This window comes from Pseudorasbora parva, chromosome 18, assembly GCF_024679245.1.
Source record: "Pseudorasbora parva isolate DD20220531a chromosome 18, ASM2467924v1, whole genome shotgun sequence".
NCBI lineage: Eukaryota > Metazoa > Chordata > Actinopteri > Cypriniformes > Gobionidae > Pseudorasbora > Pseudorasbora parva.
In genome coordinates this window covers 5088094-5112163 of record NC_090189.1, presented here as the reverse complement: position 1 = coordinate 5112163, position 24070 = coordinate 5088094, and the positions used below count along the sequence as shown (strand labels likewise).

Here is a 24070-nt window from a genome sequence, read left to right as displayed (position 1 = left end):
ATTTTAAAAGAGGAACAGAGGACCGCTTCAAGGCATTTGTCGATGGGAAAGATGTTTTGCCGTAGAGGTCTCCACGGAGCACCCGAGACCCGTGGACCCGGGACCCGTACGGGTTCGGACATTTTCCTGGACCGTTCCCACCTGGTGGCATGACCTGCCGACCTCAATTCGTGCTGCCGTGTCTGTAGCCATTTTAAAAAAAACATCTCAAGACACATCTTTTCCAATTTCACCTGACCAATAAAGAATAGCACTTAACGCTCCAATTAAATTTTCAAATTGTTTGTCAAAAAAAAATGTTGTGTACTGTGCTCGATTAACTGCGAATTCTTACAGCTCTTGCTTCGTCGCTTCTATTGCTCTCCCCTTTTTATCCCCGCTTTGGATAAAAGCGTCTGCTAAATGATTAAATGTAAAGACGGTGTGAAATATCTTGGAATCTATAAATCTAAAAAAGAGAATTACTCTTAGGCAAGAAATTAATTTTCTTCCTATAGTTAAAAAAGACAAAAGTAATATTTACGAATTGGCTTCAAAGAGATCTATCACTTCTTGGTTAAATTCTCTTAATAAAAGCTGATGGTCTTTCTCGCTTTATATATCCATCCCTTTCACTATTTGTCCATAATAATATCTGTAAACAAATCAGTAGGTTAATGTTCAAATTATTATTTATTTTTTGTTGGGAAAAACAAACATCAACATTTGAAGAAAAGAAAAAAACAGGTTTTATGTGGTAAAAAGCTGATGGAGGCTGACATGCTTGATTTGTTTGCTATTAATAATACTTTCAAAGTGAACTGGGTAAAGAGTTCACCAGACTCAATTTGGCAATTTATCCATCACAATATTTGTAAAGGTTTGGAGGGCTTAATTTTCTGCTAACTTGCAACTTCTCTTCTTCTAATAAAACTTTCTAAATTACATGGACAAGCTCTTCTGGTGTGGAAACTTTGTTCACAATTTAGCTAGAATAATGAGGACATTTTGGTAAACAAGTCTATTTTCCTTGAAAATTGGCATGAAAAGGGCATTGATTATCTCTGTGATATCCTAGATCCTCAAGGGAATATTTATTCTTATGAGTTCATGTCCAAATTAAATTTCCCTGTTGTACATAGAGAATTTTTCACATTGGTAAAAGCTATTCCGAAAGGACTTGGCCATTTAATAAGATGTCATTTAGCTTTTGACGAGGTTTGAACAGAATTTTCTGATTGAAGACAAGAGCGTTCACTACCCAAAATGTAGTAATACGTCTATAAGAAATGTGTTTCAGTTAAGAATTTTTATTTTTTTTTGTGTGGAATTCTTTAATAGATAAGATAAATTGGAAAAAAAAAAAAAAAAACATGGTTAATACCAATGTTGTGTACCAAATAAAGTTAAAGAATTACATTTAAAAATTCTACATAAAATTTACCCAACTAACGAAATTACATCTAAATTTGCTAATGTTAATTTGAATTGTAACTTTTGTAATTCCAGTACTGGGTCAGTTGATCATCTTTTCTTGAAGTGCCTCCTTATCAAAGAATTCTGGTGTGATTTGTCAAAATTTCTTGTTTCAAAATCCAGTTTTGTCATTGATTTTACCATGTGTTATTTTTCTCATTGTAATCATAGTATAGAGTACATTGGGAATGTATGTTTCTTGATGGCAAAATACTATATTCATGATTGTAAATTTTCATCATTAATACCCAAATTGAATAATTTCCTTTGTGACTTGAACTTAATTAGGACACAAAAAAATGAATAACGACACAAAAAAATTCAAACTCGTGGAACTATACAATGATTTGTTAAAAATAATATAACTTTACTTCTTGCCTCTGTTTTTTATTTATTATTATTATTATATTATTAATTATTAATAATAATTATTATTTACTTCCCACCGTTTTCTTATTATAACTTTATACTGTCATCGTTGCTTGTTAAGATAATTGGTTGAAACTAGCCTATATTTATATCTCCAATAAAAAGGAAAAGGAGAAGAAAGAGATTATTGATGCTCTAGTTCAGTAAGCGGCGGTAATGCACTATAAGCGGGTTTGCCAGCCGCCAATCACAAGAAGAAAAGCCCGCGCATAAACAAACAGCGCACTGCCGAGGATGAGAATTACACGTAAGTGTCTAAAATATTGTGCTAATTTGAGTTGAATGATAAAGTTGTGCTCTTTAACTTAACGCTGCTGAACTGACCAGCTTTCTGCTACAATAAGAGCGAGCGGTTGGTCTTTAAACACACACGTGAGTGTTTGTTAGTAGATCAAGGTAACACAAACGTTGTCGTTGTGCCTTTCTGTTAAAAATTATAGTTATCTCACGTTACGCAAGGGTGTCTTAAAAAGGTTTTGGTTGAAAAGTCATCATAGATTATATTAAAGTTATATTAAAAATGTCCTTGGTCTTCTGATTTGTTTTGAAGTCCATAAAAGGACACAATTCCATCATATAACTTCTCCACGCGGTTAATAAAGGCCTTCGGAAGCGAAGTGATGCAGTTTTGCTAAAAAAAAAATATTATTTAAAACTTAACAAACTAACTGGCGTTCATGCGTTCACGAGAGACTGAGACGTTGTCATGACACCGCGCCCCGCCCCCAGAAGGCATCCTGCACCTTTCCGCCATTTTGAGAGGAAACGCGACAGTGGAATCGGACGTTGAGGATAGACTTTCTGATGAGATTCCTAGGTACATAATTTTCCAAATTCAACGGAAAATGAAGTTTTGATCCACCCAAGCCGACCTGAGAAAGCTCTGCTGGTAAACATTTTCACCACAGGGTGTCGGTCTTCGTCTAAACTAGACCGCGAATCCGCGATGCTGAAGTGTTGACACCAGGGTCCGTATGTATCAAGCTTCTCAAAGTGCTGTTTTAGTCTTAGGTGCTGAGAATTCATGAAATTTACTCCTTTCAAACTTAAGTATAAAAGCAAGTTATCAAATTTCTTAAAGCTAAGAATCGTTCTTATTCTCCCAGTTATTTAAGACAGCTCGAGAGGTGTCTCAAGTGGTTAGGAGTTGCCAGTAGAGGCTTGTGATGGTCCTGAGGAGACAGAGACGTGCGCAAATCTTTCAAGAGAGGGAGAATGTGTTCGAAAAGTTTTCAAAGAAAGTTATTTTGCTTAAAAAGGCAGCATTTATTTGCTCCAAATAAAGCGAACACAGTAATTTTGTGAAGTGTTTTTTATAATGTAAAATGATTGTTTTCTATTTTGATATGAAACTATAGAGTGAATATATCGATAAAAGGATGCTGAATTAAGAGCTGCAAGGCAGGAGGTCTAGAGGAAGACAAAAGAGGAGGTTTATGGATGTAGTGAAGGAGGACATGAAAGTAGTCTAAGAGAAGAAAATACAGAGGATAGGAATAGATGGAGGCAGATGATTCGCTGTGGCGACCCCTGAAGGGAACTGCCGAAAGAAAATACGTTTTCTATTTGGATATATTTTTAAATCAAAGAAGGTTGTTGCGCTCTTCAGTAGGAAATATAATTGTTCTTCTTTTCAGGTGCGTAGAGCCACAGAAGGGTAGACTTAAGCAAAACAGAAGAGATGGCTGACCGCACACTGAATCCAAAAGAGACTGAAAGTCTAGGAAACTACATCATTTTTATTTCAATTGCATGGTGCCGTGGTTTGCATGGTTTTATTTATAAAAAATAAAAATGATGTAGTTTCCTAGACTTTTAGTCTCTCTTGGATTCAGTGTGCGGTCAGCCATCTCTTCTGTTTTGATATATTTTTAAATGCAATTTATTCCGCAATTTATTTATAACGCATTCAATATGTTCTTCAGTTTCACATGATCCTTCAGAAATCATTGTAATTTGCGGCTCAAGAAACATTTCTTCTTATGAATTTTGAAAACATCTGTGTACAACCTGCTTTTTAGGATTTTTTTTTTGATAATTAGAAATGTCAAAACTAGAGCATTTATCTGAAATAGAAATCTATTGAAAGTAATACTTTTATTCACAAAGATGCCTTATATTTATAAAAAAAAAGAAGCAGTAAAGACATTTATAATGTAAAAAAAAACTTATTTCAGATAAATGTTATTCTTTTTGAATTTTCTGTTAATCAAAGATATATCCCTCTGGGTTAAATCTATGATTTATCAAATAATCCTGAAAAAATTACACTTGTTTTTAACATTCATAATAATAAGAAATGTTTGTTGAGCATGTATATCAAATCCTCATATGAGAATGATTTTTGAAGGATCATGTGACACTGAAGACCGGAGTAATGATGAATAAATTATATTTTACTATAAATTCACTTAAAAAACATTTATTTTGATTTATTTATTTTAAAAACATTTATTTTTTAAAAATATTTCACAACATTGTTTTTACTATATTGGATCTAATAAATCCAGCCTTGGTGAGCAGAAAAGACATTTAAAAATGTTTCACATCTTAAACTTTTGAACGGTACTGTAGGTCTAAAGTCTTTATTTAAAGACAATTTATAGTCAGATTGCTTCTTTTAAATTAAAGGTGATTTTGTGACTAAGCTACAAACAACAATTTCAAAGCAATAATTCAATCCTTAAATCTCACATTCATTTCAGTTCCCTGTCACATTCCTCATTGATATAGGGAAGGATATGTTTACGCCTCAGATGTGAATATTCATGATGATCCAAACCCTCCCCACATACAACCATTTCATGAATGAGTGATCAGAATAGGTTTCACACTGTGAAGAAGAAAAACTCTAGGCAACAACATCCAGTTCTGAAAAGCCTTGTGAACAAATGTTTAAAGTGTGTTAGATGGCCTTATTTCAGTGATTTAACATTTAAATATTTTTTTGAAAAACTATGCATAAACATTATTTTCTCAACTACAAACTTTTATATACATGCTGCTCACATATTACTGTAGCCTTGTTTGTGCTGAATACTGTGTAATCCGACTTTACCCATTAATCTGCTTTAAAGCAATTGAAAAACTATTTCAGAGCATGTCAAACATTGTTTTTAACATTTAAAATTTATTTGTGCAGACCTACACCTGCTTAAAAAAAAAAAAAACTAGATCCAACACAGATAGGTGTAATAATTGTACAACAAGAAAGTGTTTTAAGTTAAATAATGTCACAAATTGTGTTATGCATTGTTAGGGCCCTATAAAATCCTTTTTTTTTTCTTCCCAAATTCCATTTTATTTTCTCCCAAATTCCGTTTTTTCCGTTAAAATGTTTGGCAATTCAGTTTTTTTTTACCCTTTACTGTTATTTGGTGAAAAAAGAGTGTGCTTTTAATGTTAAAGGGTTACTTCAGCGATTAGCAGATGGCTTTGTATCAGTAGAAACCCTTAAGTATATTCAAATTATTGTGCTTTCCCCTCATATCTCCCTGAGACAAGAGATTTATGCATTTTATTTCTGGAAAAAATCCTCCTATGATGCAAATTGACGATTTTTGCATCATAGGAGGAATGTTTGGCCAAAGGCTAAAGACTACAGCCAGCAGAGGGAGCCATTTCCGCATGTTTTGAATCTGCGCTTGGGGGATGGAGATCATGCTCAGCTTGCAGGGAGAGCCAAGGTTATTTTCGTAAACGAAAACTGAAACTAAGCCTAAACTATTGGTCAAAAAACATTGTCGTAAACTGAAATAAAATTAAAAAATCTGAATAAATAAAAAACTAAAACTAAACGAAACTAACTACTCTTACTAAAAAACTAACTGAAATAACATAATAATTAGCAAAAATAAATATTCGTTTTCGTTATTAATAAGCCCTATTTAATGTGGTGGAAAATCTGACTGTGGCGGTTGAGGGAGTGTCTGTATATCGCGCTAGTGCGCGTGAAGTGATCTGAGGAGGAGATTAACCGCTGTCCTGTGACGGACGCGTGCAGACAGGCAACACATCGCTAGTCCTAAACGGCAGTTCACAAAGAATCAATGCGTCCGTGGCAGTGAAATGTGAAATAACACAAGGTAATGAGATGCACGTTGAACTTCTTTTAACTTAAGCTCACTGTTTTAGAATGCCGTTTCTTACGCGACGAGAGACGCAGGCGCAAAAGTCAGCAACTATAGTAGCAAGTACTAGCCTACTGTCCGTTTGAGATTTCATGTTTGCATAATATTGACAGGCTCAAAGGTGTTATCATAATCATTTACTACTAATAATATTATTATCTGTGTGGAGACATTTCCCCACAAAGTAGGGAATACCAGGACACACATGCACACACGTTTGTTTCACTATATAAGTGAGGACATTGCATGGACTTCCATTGATTTTATATCAGGTTAATGATATTTTATATCCCCTAACCCAATCCCTCTCCCCAAACCTACCCATCCCAAGAACGTGCAAAACAATAGATTTAAATAAAAACTTGTTTTTGCCGATTTATAAGCCTTTTTAACTATTGAGGACCAGTCAAATGTCCTCACTAGTCAGTTATCATAATATTTTACTAGATAAGTGAGGACATTGGTCCCCTTTACAATTATAGCACAACACACACACACACACACACACACACACACACACACACACACACACACACACACACAGAGCACAACAGTGTGTGTTGGCTGTATTCAGATGACTTTAGCTGTGGTCTTACACTGCTAGCCTACATTGTACTACTGAAGAAATTAAAATAAGCTTTTAATTGTTTAACAATATTTCATCTTCGGTATGAATAAGTTTGTCTGGAATTTATAATTTTTACTTTTATATTTTATGTCAAAAATATCAAATATAATTTTTTAATATCAAAATATAATTTATTTCATTTTTAATCTCCAGATCGTTGTTTGTATAGGTCATAGTTTGACTCAAGCTTTTTTGCTCAAAGGTGAAGACCCAACTTTATGCATGTTTTGTTAGACCGTCCTGGGTATAAACAATAATGCTCGTTTATCAAGTTTTTTACTTAAGGATGTTTAGTAAGATTAAACTCTACACTTCATTATGGTAACTCTGCTAAACTATAATTACTAAAACTAAAACTGAAAATAAATAAATAAAAACTAAATAGAAATGTATTTGCAAAATAAAAACTAAACTAAAACTAGCAAAACCATTTGTAAAACGAACTAAAACTAAACTGAAATTTGTAGCAAAATTGAAAACGATAATAAAATAAAAACTAATTTCAAAAAGCAAAACTATAATAACCTTGGGGAGAGCTCAGCTCAGCTACAGGCACTCATTTAAACGGAGCTATGGTGAGTAATGTAAGTCTTTTAACTTCTCAAATTAATTTCTATGAAAGTTAAGCTTGCAAAGGCATGAACTGAAACGCGCCAGACTGAACTCGCGTTGTGAATGTATGCCGCGAGTGTAGTCGCGATTACCTCAGCTCTCATCACTCGTGCAGTTAGTGCTCAGTGCTGTGATAATCACGCGGTGACTCACTCATGATATTGAACAGACACGTTCAGTTTTTAATTGTAGTGTCTTCTCCAACAACTCAGTCACAGTAATGAAGTTGGTGGCTATTGGAATGGCGTCACAGGGCAGCGAAGCATTCTGGGAATTGTAGTCTTTCATCCCCATGAGACAATAATACATTTTCTGTCTTTTCTCAGTCTAGAAGACACCAAATTCAAAAATAATTTCATATTTCTACTGCATTGATGACCCAGTTTAAATACAGTTTCATCTTCCCAGCGCTGAAGTACCCCTTTAATATAATAGAACATAAAACAAAAAATAGGAATGACCTTAAATTTATTGTGGTAACAAACATCACATTTACTTTTTAGGACAAATATGATGCAACATAAACCCTTCACTTCAAGTACTTCAAATATTAATGGTTATTAGCTTTAAACTTTCCGGTAAAGTACATTATAGTAGTTTATATAAGTTAAAATGAAAGTGCTCCATTAGCTTTTTCTTTCAAGTAAAAAAAATAAAAAAAGAACTCAAAAAAAAAAATCATAAATCATCTTTTAAATACAGTACTATTAAGTAAAACATTTAAAGCGGAAAATTAACATGAAAAAATAACACATTTCACCTTGAAGTCATGTAGTGAATTGTTCAGTGTGTTTAACAATCACCATTATGATATCCAGAGCTGTGAAAAATAAAAATACACGAAAACACAACACTGCCTTAAGTTTTCCCCCAACTTCAAAGGCCCCTTTAAATGATTAAAACTAGATGCTTATCTTAACTTTAAGGTTACTTTTATCATGTAAACTACCCATATACAGCATGTTAAATGCATATGTTTGGAACAGAGGGGGAAACCGGTCGCATTTGCAGCAGATATGCATTGCTGCCTAATGTGCCCATTATAAATCAAAGCACGAGATGACGGGTCGAGCAGAACACCGGAATATCTGACAGAATGGACAATATTTGTCTGTCTGTGCAATACACGAGCCGCGGTTCAGCTGCACGCGCGACCAATACTGCCTGAGCACAACGAGCGCGCGGCTCCCACTCTCCATACGCAAAGCTTGCGCGTGCAGTGTGAAACCGCCGTTAGCGTCGAGTTTCTTAACTTTTTCGCTCCCGAAAGCAGAGCCGTGAAGACCAACTTCGCCGTACTTTCATTGTTTTGAAGGGCGAGCTGAAATGACGGGAGGGGTTGCTTCCCCCGGTCTGCACTTTCCTCAGACATACGTTCTCCACCCACATGACACAGAATTTCATTACAAATATGTACAATTCCGGGGAAATCTGCGTTAAAACCAGATTCCGCGTTTATATGCAGATTCTGCGTTAATACGCCAATTCCGCGATTCCGTCCGCGATTCCGTGATCGCGGAAATTATAGGGCCCTACATTGTCTTCATTTTAGACGTGATGAAACGGTGAAGTGGAAGAGAAACGCCTTTGGTGAGAGAGAGAGAGAGAGAGGGGGGGGGGGTGTTCTTTTACTGCTCAGTGTGGAGAGAGACTCTCATCTAAATTAACCACGAGGTTGCCAGGTGATTCACTGTTATTAGTTCAAACTGCAACACTGTCGATCTTTCTTTTTATGGAAGATTTTCATTTAAAACACTTGCACTTCTCTACACTGTTTTGAATGCCAGAGCAGCCGTGCGCATTTTACTTTCAGTTTAGAATTACCGATTTAAAAGCCCTCGCCAGTGATTACCGGTGTTGTCGCGGTTATATTATATACCAAATTATATCGGTTTCACAGTATAGGACAGTATTTTTTTTTTCTATGCATGACCAGGTGTTAACCACATTTTGTAGTGATTGAGAGAGGAAATACTGCAGTAGATTTCCTAGAATGCCCTATTTTACTGTCATGAGTGAATGTTGTAGAAAAATTCCACACCAGAATTAATACTGAGTTTGCCAAACCCCACAAAAGCCCCGTTTCCACCACAGGAACTTTGGGTGGTACTCGGTGTGTTTAGACCGCAGGAACCAGGGTCTAAATGAAGTTCCGGGTAAATATTTCCCCCTCCAAACGGCCCTGCTCGCGAGGTAGTACTTTTTCAAAGTTCAGGAACTTTTGAGGGCGGGACTTGGGCGCTGAACATGCTGATTGGTTTAGCTCACGCAGCATTTTATTTCAACTCTGCATTTTTAAAAGTCTTTTGCGAGGTTCGGTCTGCGTTCAGTAAATATCAGTCTTGCGCTCTGTCTGATAGCAAAGTTCGGTTCAGCCATCTCACGTGCAATGTCCGTAATAGCTGATAATAATATACATTGTCATTTTAAATCTAGCTTTACAAGCTTTCTGAATATGCTGCTGAATCTGCATATTAGTGCTCTTTTCTGTCGTTGTTAATAACCTCGTAAACCTATACATAACCAGCAAAAGCAGCACAGCTAGAATCTCTTCCATATATTTGTTATTAATTTTTTTTCACCATGTAAACGACCTGACCGATTACTTTTAAGTGTGCGTCCTTACGTTACGTGACGGCGTGCGCCGCGCTCATGTTGACAAGAGAGGAAAGTTCATTTTTCTGAGGGGTTAACATTTTATTTCGTAAGTTGTGAAGATAATGTTGGAATAATGACACAGCGTATATTGCCCCAGGCAGTTTTTACTTTAACTGCGCCTGACAGAAGAATTTTTTTTTTTCTGAGATGATTATTACACTTTACAACAAATAAATAGCTTATATAATACTGTATTAGTCCTGGTGGCCGTTAAGAGTTGCTATGGCTACAGTTAACACATTCCAGCTGCTGGAGAAAACAGCGTTGACATTTTTGGTGCGGCAGACAAACTGCATGTCACAAAATGATTGCGATTGAAAGTCATCACATGTAAACACCAGATCGGTTTAGATAACGTCTCATGTAAACAGTCCACTAAATCTTTTAAATCGGTACACACAAAAATGATTACTCTCCGTTAGGGCTGTCATTTTTGAAAAAAATCTAATTCGAACGGATATCAAATATCAAGCAATGCATTCGAATATATACACCAGGACTTATACGGTTTTATAATGCTATTCATTTGTTGTAAAGTGTAATAATCATCTCAGAAAAAATAAATTCTAATGTCAGGCGCAGTTGAAGTAGTTGATTGTTTGCTTATATAGGCTTAGGGACAGTGTCATTATGACAACATTATTTTCACAACTTCTTATGAAATAAAGTTTATCCCTCAGAAAAATTTATTTTCCTCTCTTGTCAACATGCTTAGTGCATGAGCGCGACGTGACCTCTTTAGTGGTGAAGGCGCGCGCTGTGTATGTCACATAAGGACGGCGCACACTCAAAAGTAATCCGGTCAGGTCGTTTACATGGTGAAATGTTTCGTTTGATCGATTCATGAGGTCTATCCACCCATCTCAAAACGATTAAAATTTCATTCAGTTTGGGCATTTTTATTACGATTGAGGTGTTTATATGGAGCATTTTCCTTTAGATTGGACTTTTAAACCGAATACAGTGCTCCATGTAAACGCACCGACAGTAAAATATTGCGCTACATGGCACTTTAAAAAACGGAGAGTTTATTTATAGTTCGATTACGTATATTTCTCGTCATCTTCGAATGCATATTCGAATATCGAATAAGAAGTGACAGCCCTACTGTCCGTCACTGACTTGGAGGAGCAGTCGCGCGCAGTCCTACATCACCGGACTAATCTGCCTAATCTTCTCGGAACTTTAGATCGCGGTGGAAACGCAGACAGCTGCAGGTCTGGGGGGGGGGGAGAAAAGTTCCTGTAAAAAAGTTCCTGGTACAAATTGTTCCGGGTAATTTTGGTGGAAACGGGGCTAAATGATGCTGTGGGGAGACAAACAATAAAACACAGACCTGCAACACACTCATTACAGACGCATGAATATTACAATATAGGGCTGTCAACGAATATTCTAAATTCAAATATATATTCAAATAGTTTGAAAAAAACGAATTTCGAAGGTGAAAATTTATATTCGAATAAAAAAAAATACAAATAAAAAATCCCCCGCCGTGATAGTAGAGGCGTGGCTGTCTGCTTTGTGACCCCACGTGGCGCACGGATTCAGTCTTCCGACCTTTTACCATTTTGTCAGTTCTGTTGATTTTGATTTGCGCGAGTGAGAAATAGAGAGAATGGTGATGGTTTTGAAGACAGAGAGTGTGTGTGGGCTCTCTGCTCGTTCTCCTTCACTCAGTTAACGAGGGCACACGTTAACTGAGTGTCAGAACAAGCAGAGAGATCTACATCAATTAATAAATCACAATAACTCATCAAATAAGGCTTTGGCGGAACAAAAATTTGCTTTGTAGGAAAAACCCTGAAGACAAATGTCACAGATGGTAAGCTACCACGATGTCAGGATGCACACAAAGCCCATAGGAACACAGGCTGTCACCACGATGTTTCATCCAGTGACAGGGTTCGGTCAGGCGGCCAGAATCACACGACAGCACGCACTCAGGTCCTCTCCCGTCTCCTCTCTTTCTCCCCTCATATATCCAACTCCAAACATCATTAACAAACGAGCAATAGGTGTACAGGGGCGAGCTCACGCTCAGAAAAAAATCAAACCACAATCAATAAACATACTGATAATAATATAATAAATATATAATGATTATTCATAATATTACTAATAAAGTATAATAATGATAATGAAAAAGAAGAATAAATAGGACCATAACAGTTAGCGTGGAGGTAACTTACCTGTGCATCCCAGCAATGTCAGTCCTCTCAGAGCGGGTGTTTTCGTGGCGTGTTCGTTTTTATTTCGGTTAACAGGTTAGAGCTTGCACACCGCCTGCATGACACTCAGGAGCGGCTCGAGCTGAGAGCGCATGCATGCTTGAGAACTGCAGTGACACGCAGTGTTGGTAGCGTTTCCAGGCAAAATAGACATGGATGCATATTAATAAATGACATTTTGATGTTTGAAAGTCTGTAGGTTAACATAAATGCATATATAGGCCTAATTGTAATAAAAAAAAAAAAAACATAATTATCGATTTTGAAATGTATACCTTTTACAGAACAAAATATTCGGTAGCATTCGGTATGTCTTTGCTGTATCAGTAGTCTATATATTTATGTTTAACATGAAGTAGGCTATAGGGCTTCCCTGTACGTAGTGTTGCATGATATACCGGTACTGGAAAAGTATCGCATTCACTAAACATTGCAAGTAGAAGAGTTATATATATACGCGCAACGCATGACAAAGTAGGCAACAGAAATATGCACGCATGAGAAGAAAATGCGCGGACGTGTTCGCACTACCGGACTCTGACCTGAAGTGCGCGCACACGCCTTTCAGACAACAAACGTGATCGCCATTCAGTTCTTTCGCAGATTATTATTTGGGTTTGAATAATCAAAAATATGTAAAAATGCACAATCTGGCGAGTATTCAGGTTAACACAGTCGGATATGTCTTGTGTGAATGTGTAGCCTACAGCTGTGGTAATTAGATCCGTGCAGGTCTTAAGCCAGACCTAATATTCTGTGTGATTAATGTTAACGTTAAGCAGACAATGAAAAAGAGAAAACCACCACATGCTTGGCTAAATAACTCAAATATATTTATTAAGAATCAGTGTATAGGCTAGTTAAATTATAGGGTGAAGAAGTAAGCAGTTTTATATTTGATTATTTAATTTCTCTCTTGACTTGCCACTGTTAAATAGACCTAATGTAGCTAAAAAATAAAGCACTGTTTTTGCCATATTGTTTGTAATTTGCATTTTTTGCTTATTTTTAAGAACAGATACAATTAAAAATCTATAGCATAATTATGAGATTACATTTAAGCAATATTTAATTACTCGTATAATAAACACAAGATTAAGATGTTGGTCTTCCCAACCTGTTGAGATGTGAAAGGTTAGTGAAAGATAACATGATTGATAATGATGATCTCTGTAAGGATGTTCACACTGGCATGTAGTTATTATAGCAATAAGACAAGGGAATGGTCAAAAACCAGAGCAGGAAAATGCTGGCCAAGTGAATTTTTAGTAAAAAAATAAAACAATGAATAATAAGTTATGTTGTCATATTATTCATATTATCTGTTTTTTATCGAGGCTGGTATCGTATCGAAGTCATAATTTTGGTGTCGTGACAACACTACCTGTACGTCACCCATAGCAGCAGCGCCGCGTCAGACACGCTTCTGGCGTGCAAAGGCATAGAAAACGCACACAGCAGAAACGCATATGCACGCGCACAAATTGAAGATATATTGCACATTTTGAAGACATATAGCCTACCTAGTATTGTGGTATTATCAACATTCATATTATAAAAAAAATAAATACTGGTATTCATTGAACCGGTATACCGCCCAGCACTAATTTTGGCAGAAATCTAAAAACAATACTGACCTTGCCTTTTATCAGTCTCTTCTTTCTCTACAAATGTCTCCACTGCTAAAACAACATACTACCACAACAAAATCAACAATTGCTCTGACTCTTGCCAACTCTTTAAAACATTCTCCTCTCTCCTTTGTCCTCCTCCTCCCCCTCCTTCATCAACTCTTACAGCTGATGACTTTGCATCATTTTTCACCAACATTACAGCTCTCATTAGCAAACAGTTCTCCTCATCACAAACTGACACGCACATCTCAACAACTAACACGAACACGTTTCCATCCTTCTCTCCACTCTCCGAGGCAGATATTTCTAAACTCATCCTTTCCAATCACCCTACTACCTGTCCACTTGATCCTATTCCCACTCACCTCCTTCAGGCTATTTCTTCTTCAATCACTCCTGCACTCACTCACATTGTCAACACTTCTCTTCACATGGGAACCTTTCCCACAGCATTTAAGCAGGCTTGGGTAACCCCACTGCTTAAGAAACCCTCTCTGAATCCAGCACTTTTAGAAAACTACCGACCGGTATCCCTTCTGCCTTTCATTGCAAAGACTCTTGAGCGAGTTGTGTTCAATCAACTCTCTATGTTTCTTGAACGGGACAACCTCCTAGACAACAACCAATCCGGCTTCAAAAGCGGCCATTCGACCGAGACTGCCTTGCTCTCGGTAACTGAGGCACTGAGACTGGCAAAAGCAGCTTCCAAATCCTCAGTGCTCATTCTGCTGGATCTGTCTGCTGCTTTTGACACAGTTAACCACCAGATCCTCCTGTCAACACTTAAGAGGACGGGGATCTCAGGATCTGCTCTCCAGTGGTTCAGGTCTTACCTCTCTGGTAGGTCCTAAAGGGTGTCATGGAGAGGTGACGTGTCTAAGTCACATCATCTAGCTACTGGGGTTCCACAGGGCTCAGTCCTTGGACCACTTCTCTTCTCCATCTACATGTCATCATTAGGTTCTGTCATTCAGAAACACGGCTTCTCCTATCACTGCTATGCTGATGAAACTCAACTCTACTTCTCATTTCAACCAGATGATCCTACAGTCAGTGTTCGTATCGCTGCCTGTCTGACAGACATTTCTGACTGGATGAAAGAGCATCATCTTAAACTCAATCTTGCAAAGACAGAATTACTTGTTTTCTCAACCAACCCAGCACTTCATCAAAATTTCTCCATTCAGCTTGGTTCATCGACCATAACTCCATCAAGGACAGCAAGAAACCTTGGAGTTGTGATTGATGACCAGTTAAACTTCACTGACCACATTACTGCAACAGCCCGGTCCTGCAGATTTGCTTTATACAACATTAGAAAGATTAGACCCTTCCTATCAGAACAGGCTGCACAACTCCTGGTTCAAGATCTTGTTCTCTCCAGACTGGATTATTGTAATGCTCTTCTGGCTGGGCTTCCAGCATGCACTATCAAACCCTTGCAGCTGATCCAGAATGCAGCGGCGAGAGTGGTCTTTAATGAGCCGAAGAGAGCTCATGTTACGCCTCTCTTCATCAAACTGCACTGGTTACCAATGGCTGCTCGCATCAAATTCAAGGCACTAGTTATCGCCTACAAAACAACCTCTGGCTCTGCACCAATATACCTAAATTCACTTGTTCAGACTTACACACCCTCCAGAAGCTTGCGTTCTGCGAGTGAGCGGCGCCTCGTGGTTCCATCCCAAAGAGGCATGAAATCACTCTCACGGACATTTTCCTGGACCGTTCCCACCTGGTGGAATGACCTGCCGATCTCAATTCGTGCTGCCGAGTCTGTAGCCATTCTTAAAAAACATCTTAAGACACATCTTTTCCATTTGCACTTGACCAATACAGAATAGCACTTACTGATCACAGCAACGACCAAAAGCGCACACTCCTGGATCATATCTACGTCTCTCATCCGGATTTGTGCCTTCGGGTATGTTACATAGTTATCATAACTATCAGAATCCAGTGTTCTGTATATTGCGTACGTGAGTTTTTGTTGTAGATGGCTATTGCTGCGCGTTTAGCTAGAATACAAAACCAACCCATTGGGCCACTGAATCTGCATTAACGACAACAGCTGGGGCAACAGCCTTAGTCCTAATGGGTTGTTATCATAGCTATCAAAATCCAGTGTTCGGCACTTTGCGTACGTGAGTTTTTGTTGTAGATGTCTGTCTTAAAAAAAAAAAAAAAAAAAATTGTTGTGTATTGTGCTAATTAATTGAGATTTCTTACAGCTCTTACAGGTTTTTTGCCTTGTCTGTTCCGTTGCTTCTATTACTCTCCCCTTTTTTGTAAGTCGCTTTGGATAAAAGCGTCTGCTAAATGATTAAATCTAATGTAAATGTAATTTGAGCCCTGGCGTGACCTGACTATAGTGACCATCTAATGGCTTGAACCGTTGGACCATTTCAATCTGCTAACTATCCTCGCCTGCCTTAAAACATGAATAATTGAGAGTGATTGTAAGTGTGATGATCATCTGCTAAATGAGCAACAGCGACCACAATTCACACCTTCAGTCAGTGAAGCCGCTCCCACAGCCGTTCATGAGAGTTTAAAATGCTGGGAATATTCCCATCTTCCCACAGGAGAAGAAGAAGCAAGCAGGATGAGTTACTCCAGGAGAAACTACAGACATACTACTGTAAAGATGGAGATTAAGGAAGAACCCTGCAGTATAAAAGATGAAGAGACAGAGGAACAAATAGGTTGGTGTTTTCCTACATTGTCTTTAAAGGCTGATGAGGAACATTAAGATGAAAACTGACATACAAAATCTGAAACTATATGTTAGACTCAGGGGTAAAGTATTTTTAAGGACAAGCTCACTTATATTTCTGTTCTCATTTGGCTTAGACTTGAAGGAAGTGAATGAAGACAAACACCACTGGTTTCAAAAACCTCAACATTTCTCAAATGAAAATGGAACTGCACACAAAGAAGCTAAAAAAACTAAACCAGAAAGACTTCATACCTGCTCTGAGTGTGGAAAGTGTTTTGTGCGTAAAGGAAACTTAAAGGTGCACATGAGGATTCACACTGGAGAAAAACTGTTCTCATGCACTCGGTGTAGAAAGAGTTTCATGAGTAAAGGAAACTTAAAGGAGCACATGAGGATTCACACTGGAGAAAAACTGTTCTCATGCACTCAATGTAGAAAGAGTTTCATGAGTAAAGGAAACTTAAAGGTGCACATGAGGATTCACACTGGAGAAAAACTGTTCTCATGCACTCAATGTAGAAAGAGTTTCATGAGTAAAGGAAACTTAAAGGAGCACATGAGGATTCACACTGGAGAAAAACTGTTCTCATGCACTCAATGTAGAAAGAGTTTCATGAGTAAAGGAAACTTAAAGGTGCACATGAGGATTCACACTGGAGAAAAACTGTTCTCATGCACTCGGTGTAGAAAGAGTTTCATGAGTAAAGGAAACTTAAAGGAGCACATGAGGATTCACACTGGAGAAAAACTGTTCTCATGCACTCGGTGTAGAAAGAGTTTCATGAGTAAAGGAAACTTAAAGGAGCACATGAGGATTCACACTGGAGAAAAACTGTTCTCATGCACTCGGTGTAGAAAGAGTTTCATGCGTAAAGGAAACTTAAAGGTGCACATGAGGATTCACACTGGAGAAAAACTGTTCTTATGCACTCGGTGTGGAAAGAGTTTCCTGTATAAAGGAAACTTAAAGGTGCACATGAGGATTCACACTGGAGAAAAACTGTTCTCCTGCACTCAGTGTGAAAAGAGTTTCACTCGGATAGGAAACTTAAAGGAGCACATTAAATCACACACTCAAGAAGTTTTGACATGCACTCAGTGTGGAAAGTGTTTCACATCCCGAGGCTCTCTCAATGATCATTTGCCCATTCACTCTGTGGTGAAGCCGTTTCACTGTGATCACTGTGATAAAACATTTGTTTTAGTAGCTTACTTAAGATCACACCATAGAGTTCATTCTGATGAGAAGCCTTATGTGTGTTCTGTTTGTGGAAAGAGATTTTTACGACAGCAAGGTGTAAAAGAGCATGAGCGTCTTCATACCGGTGTGAGACCTCACATGTGCTCTCACTGTGGGAAAACCTTCTCTGGGTCCAGTGACTTGATAAAACACGAGAGAATTCACACTGGAGAGAAACCGTACAAGTGCTCACACTGTGAAAAGTGTTTTGCTCAGGTAGGATCCTTGCATTATCATGAGAGAAAATATCATACTGGAGGAAAGTCTAAACAAAATATTCTAAAGAAAAAGCCTCGCCAGAAGGTGTAACTCTAATTAATTGAGCAAAATTCATGTTCAGATCATTCACATTCAAGAAAATAATTTGATAATCTGCTAAAGCAAAAGATGGTATTCCTTGAGGCATAGTGACTCCATCTGAGAGACAAGTTTGTTGAAATGAAATAGAGGATTAGTGAAGATTGTCTTACATTTAAAATTGAAGTCAAAATGTCCTTTGTTGATGTTGTGGAGTAAATCTTGTAAAGACGTCATTCAGTCTTTCACATCTCCATCATATGCTGAACACATTCAGTTCAGTCTGACTGTTAAGAGATGATGCTTTATTAATGTCAATAGTCCCTTACATGTTACATAAGCAGAAAAAGAGAACAAAACATACTTGAATGAGTTATTGTTTTGTTTTTGTTGAGTTTTGATTGTAGACATGTACAATAATGGATTAACTGTGCATTAATAAATCGCTTTTTTTAAACCTAAAAAGTGCAAGTTTGTTTTTTCAATCTTCTGTCACAAATATACACACAACACAACCATCTTATTTCCTGGAAGCTGTTCTCTATAAAGCTTGTTTCCAACACAGAATAAACAATGTAACTGCGACATTTTCTCACAGTTCTGACCTTTATTCTCAGAATTGTGTTATAACGCAATTATATCCACACAAAGTAATGCAATACTATGCTATATCGATTATTACAGAACATTAAACTTGTAGCGTCTGCTTTTTAAAAAAAAAAATCCTAGATCCAACACTGATAGATGTAATAATGATACAAAAATATAGCCTAGAAATCTAGACGCACCCTAGCGGCAGCAAATTTAATTTGCCCGCAAGTGTCGTCTAGGAACTCTCAATACCCTTCTGAGCTGTGTTCCTCAAAATCTGGACGGCCCAATCACATCGTGTAGGCTATAGAGTCGGCGGGCGGGTCATAATGACGACGGTCGAGTTGCGTTTGCGTGCTTCTAGTAAACACAGACACTGGCGAACGGCGGTCTTTCGAATCAGCTCTGACCGCGACTCCGGAAGACTTGGAGTAAAGCTTTTCTCTGAGAAAAGAACAAAGAACGGCACTGAAGTCATTCTTAAAAAGGGAAGATGTGTTCGGAGTTTAGCCGACCGGATACGGCGAATGTTTAATCTGTCAACGAGCTCCCCTTCACCGTCGTTGCTCCGGTTGGTGTAGCGCTATCCTATCGCGTGCAGAGGGAGTTTGAAAGACAACCGTTTATCCCGCCCCTCGGATTGAGCTGCCAATGGTGAGTTTCCAGACCAAACATCTTGATGTGGGTCTGGCTTGTCAGGCTAACAAAAATAGTGTTTTAAGTTGAATAAATTGTCACAGCAGAATTGTCTAATGCAATGTCTTCATTTCAGATCTGATGAAAAAGTGACGTGGAAGAGAAACGCCATTGGTCTCAGAAACCTCATCATCTAAACACAACAAACACTCAGAGGGGCGGAGAGAAGCTCTTTCACCTGCTATCAGTGTATAGAGAGACTCGCATCTAAATCAACCACGGGGTTACCAGGTGATTCACTACTATTATTATTATTGGCAACTATTGTATTTATATTCATTTACATCTTGTGCATAATTTAACTTTTAATTTTATTCAGACTTTTATTTTCTATTAATGAACACATTTCCTTCAAGTAACTTATCAAAGGCTTTCAGTTGTACACATTTAGAACTTAATCGTAACATTGTCCCTGTGAATTGGGAATTTTCTTGACTTGAGTTTTGTTCTGCGGAGTCTTAAAAAGTCTTACATTTCAAAATCAAAATGTAAGGCCTTAAAAAGTCTTAAATCCGCGGAAACATTGCATGCTAGGTCTTAAATAAAAATATTAAACGGGTCTTAATTTTCCTACGTCCATGTAACCCTACCTCATTGAAATGCTCTCGCCTCCCGCTGCGCACGTGTTTATTCTGTGATGTTGTAGTTTTTTCTTTCACTAGTCCAACTAGTGTTCGCTCTATTACAACTACAAATGAGACCAGCATGCATCTTACATTGCAGCCAATCAGCTTTCGTGTTATTGGCACGAGCCTCTTTCTGATTGTACCCCACAGATGCATAAAACAGATTTTATTCTTCAGCTGATGGTTCTTCTAGATCCGCGATCGTGAAAGCAAAGGCAAATCTTTCTCACCATCTTGCATAATGACCAAATAAAAGTATAATATATCCGATTACACTAAAAAAGAGTTAATAACAGTGATGTGAAAGCCGAACTCCGATGTCAGACTGCGTGTGTTTGCTGCCAGTCAGCGCTCGCACGAGTGTATTGAATGTGTTATTCTAGGCTCATTAGCCTAATCTTGAACGATCAAATACACACATTATGTATATGTCAATATCCTGACTTGAGTAAAAAAGTTTGGGACGTGTCAGTAAGTACTGGATCTGTGCATTAGTAAGTTCTCAAAGTGAAAGCAAACTAATATAGCAACACAAACGAGGAAAACAGCACTTACACTAAAAACACTGTTTGTATATGTATCTTTGTTGTATTTATTTGTCCTATTGTTTAAATAAGTATATATTTTATTACTGACCGTTTACTTGATTAGGCCTACTTAATTACTTGAAAACTTTTTTACTTGCTTATTGCTTTGGTTTACTTGTAAGATTTTGGTCATATTTCCCACCCCAAGCAATTGTGTTATTAAAGATAGATAGCACACCACTGGACCAGCTTTTTTTTTGTAATACCAAACAAGAGTCATGCATTTTGTTTGTTTAATTGCCATGTGTGACTACTGTGCATCTAACATAGCCTAATAATATGGTTAATGTGGCATCCTAATTATGAAAAAAATAAAAATGTTCGCAAATTTATGGAAGCGACCACCATAAAACAATTTAATTCATAATGGTCTTAAAAAGGTCTTAAAGGGTTAGTTCACTTTGAAATTCAATTTGTGTTTTAGCTTACCTTATGGGCATCCGAGATGTAGGAGTATTTGTTTCCCCAGTAGTTTCAATTTTGATCCTTTTAGGTCAAACCGTTCTTGTCTGTGCCTCACATAATGCAGGTCTATGGTCACCACCTCAAAGAGCACACACAGAGAAGTCCAAATTAAACAATCCCCCATCGTAAATACACACTGATGGCCTGAGACACGAAACGAGCGGTTTGTGTGAGAAAACGAATAGAATTTATATCGTTTTTACCTCTTGTACACCACAGGAAACGCGCGCGCGCCCTCGGATCAGTCGGACGTAGTGGTGAAAATATAGTATTTATATCGTTTATACATAGGTAAAAACGATATAAATACTATTCGTTTTCTCACACAAACCGCTCGTTTCGTGTCTTAGTGTGTACTTACGATGGGGGATTGTTTAATTTGGACTTCTATGTGTATGCTCTTTGAGGTGGTGACCATAGACCTGCATTATGTGAGGCACAGACAAGAACGGTTTGACCTAAAAGGATAAAAACTTAAACTACTGGGGAAACAAATACTCCTACATCTCGGATACCCATGAGGTAAGCTAAAACATATCAAAATTTAATTTCAATGTGAACTATCCCTTTAAAAGTCTTACATTTGACTTGGTGTAACCTGCAGATACCCTGTGTAAGATTCCTTAACTTTTCAAATAAATGTTACACTCCTATGGCTAACTTACTTTATTAAAAAATGGTAACACTTAACAATAAGGTTTAAAGCAGCACTAGGCAACTTTTGCTCTCGGGGTCCCCCTACAGTATAAAAAATACTGTCCTCTACTACTGTAGTAAACTCTGTCGTCCTACATCAGGGGATGTGCGCGTGAATTTGTTGACATGAGAACCATGATAGCCCTGAACTAGTCATCTCATAACACGCGGACCCCGTATGTCTATTTAATGGTCACGGGTGCAGGACGGGTTGTAAAAAAAAAAAAATACAGTGGTGCTGGGAGGGCTAATAATTTCATAAAAGCGGCCCGCGGGTTGGAAAAAAAGGCGACCTGCGGATCACTAACAGTTACCCTGAACACTGCAGGAGTTCACATGCAGGTGTTCTGCTTACGTCGCCTGTGAAATGTCTTCATCCCAGGTACAGGGGCATATGTTTCAGCATGTCATATGAATATAATTTCATGGGTTATTTTTTCAAACGTTATTTGTAGAATGTTACCAAAAATGTTGCCTAACAAAAAATAAAATGCCTAAATAGTGCCAACAAGTTATTTGACAGCATTACTTGTCCATGTGTCCATATACAAAGTGCATGTGCCATGCATGATATAGCCTCCGAATGGACAATAAGGAAATGGTTTTAATCAAACCATGTTGATGAAAATAATACAAGAACAATAAAGGTGCTAGTTATTAAAAATAACACTTCAACGTTTTTTTTTTGGGGGGGGGGGGGGGGAATATAACAGTAATAGTAAACATCTTTAATATTGGTCTGTTTCAAATAACGTTGCTGTTTCTGCGCTGAATCTGAAGAGAATGAAAAACCTGCAAACTGAAGTGCTTAAAAGGTTAACAACTATATTATCAGATATCAGATATTTATACAAAATAAATATAATATTATAAATTATATTTGCACAAAATCACGCACCAGTGAAGGCCTATAACTTCTGTGGATGCGCTTCCCATGTTTGAGAGCACATTGGAACTGAAAAGGATCACCGGTACAATGAAGCGCTGCGGGTTATTAACGAAACGCATCCTATATGAGATTAAGCAGATGTTTATACTACAACCCCAAATCAGAAAAAGTTGGGACAGTATGGAATGTGCAAATAAAATAAAAAAGAAGTGATTTCTAAAATTACTTTGACTTGTATTTCATTGCAGACAATATGAACACAAAATATTTCATGTTTTGTCTGGTCAACTTCATGTCATTTGTAAATATGCATCCTTTCCTGTCATTCAGACCTGCAACACATTTCAAAAAAAGTTGGGACAGGAGCAATTTAGGGCTAGTAATGAGGTAAAAGGGTTAAATAATGATGTGATTTGAAACAGGTGATGTCAACAGGTGATTGAAATCATGATTTGGTACAAAAGCAGCATCCAAGAAAGATCTAATCCTTTAGGAGCAAAGATGGGCCGAGGATCGCCAGTTTGCCAACAAATACGTGAGAAAATTATTGAAATGTTTAAATTTAGAAATCACTTCTTTCTTTTTTTATTTGCGTTTTCCAAACTGTCCCAACATTTTCTGATTTGGGGTTGTACATAAACTTACTATTACGACTTGTATATGCTTATAATGACGCAAATGCACAAGTGAACTTGACTTTGCTGTTCAAAATGCACTGTGGATATGCTCTTTCATGCACAACAGTGCGCTGAAACACAACTAAACCCAGAGCATTGACAATGTTTTATTAAAAGTTCTCATTACAGTGTTATGTATATGCCCAACCCGATCACACATAAATGCGTATAAATAGTACGAGTGTGCAATGTCGTGGAATGTATACGCCAAAACTCATTTTGGCGTGCATATGATACGCTGTTTTTCGCGTGCATATGATACGCTCTTTATGGCGTATATATGACACGCGCTTGGGTAGGTTTAGGCTGGTGGGGCGTATATATGACACGCGCTTGGGTAGGTTTAGAGTGGTGACGCATATATGACATGCGCTTGGGTAGGTTTAGGGTGGTGACGCATATATGACATGTGCTTGGGTAGGTTTAGGGTGGTGGGGCGTATATATGACACGCGCTTGAGTAGGTTTAGGGTGGTGAGGCGTATATATGACACGCGCTTGGGTAGGTTTAGGCTGGTGGGGCGTATATATGACACGCGCTTGAGTAGGTTTAGGCTGGTGGGGCGTATATATGACATGCGCTTGGGTAGGTTTAGGGTGGTGACGCATATATGACGTGCTTGGGTAGGTTTAGGGTGGTGGGGCGTATATATGACACGCGCTTGAGTAGGTTTAGGGTGGTGAGGCGTATATATGACACGCGCTTGGGTAGGTTTAGGGTGGTGGGGCGTATATATGACACGCGCTTGGGTAGGTTTAGGGTGGTGGGGTGGGGGGTTCGTATGTATAATATGCCATAAAATGCCTATCA

At 37.9% G+C, this 24070-nt stretch overlaps 1 protein-coding gene across 5 annotated transcripts; it reads left to right on the top strand.

The window, feature by feature from the left end:
• Positions 1–2049: 2049 nt before the first annotated feature.
• On the top strand, positions 2050–21521 carry LOC137046124 (oocyte zinc finger protein XlCOF6-like). Of its 5 annotated transcripts, XR_010898896.1 has the most exons (4): positions 2632–2701; positions 16363–16482; positions 16631–19551; positions 21406–21521. XR_010898896.1 is itself a non-coding variant. In XM_067423204.1 (3 exons), the coding sequence occupies exons 1-3, from the start codon at positions 2119–2121 to the stop codon at positions 18043–18045; spliced, it is 1548 nt and encodes a 515-aa protein (XP_067279305.1). In that variant the 5' UTR covers positions 2050–2118; the 3' UTR covers positions 18046–20455. The 5 variants fall into 5 exon arrangements, 4 of the variants coding, with proteins under 4 accessions (XP_067279305.1, XP_067279304.1, XP_067279307.1 ...); XM_067423204.1 differs by lacking the exons at positions 2632–2701; positions 21406–21521 and adding an exon at positions 2050–2131 and having other exon boundaries at positions 16631–20455; XM_067423203.1 differs by lacking the exon at positions 21406–21521 and having other exon boundaries at positions 16631–20455.
• Positions 21522–24070: the final 2549 nt, after the last annotated feature.

Excerpts from the sequence above, each read along its gene's own strand:
- LOC137046124 (XM_067423204.1), top strand. Across the intron at positions 16,483-16,630 it reads AGAGACAGAGGAACAAATAG|ACTTGAAGGAAGTGAATGAA; the intron begins GTTGGTGTTTTC and ends CATTTGGCTTAG.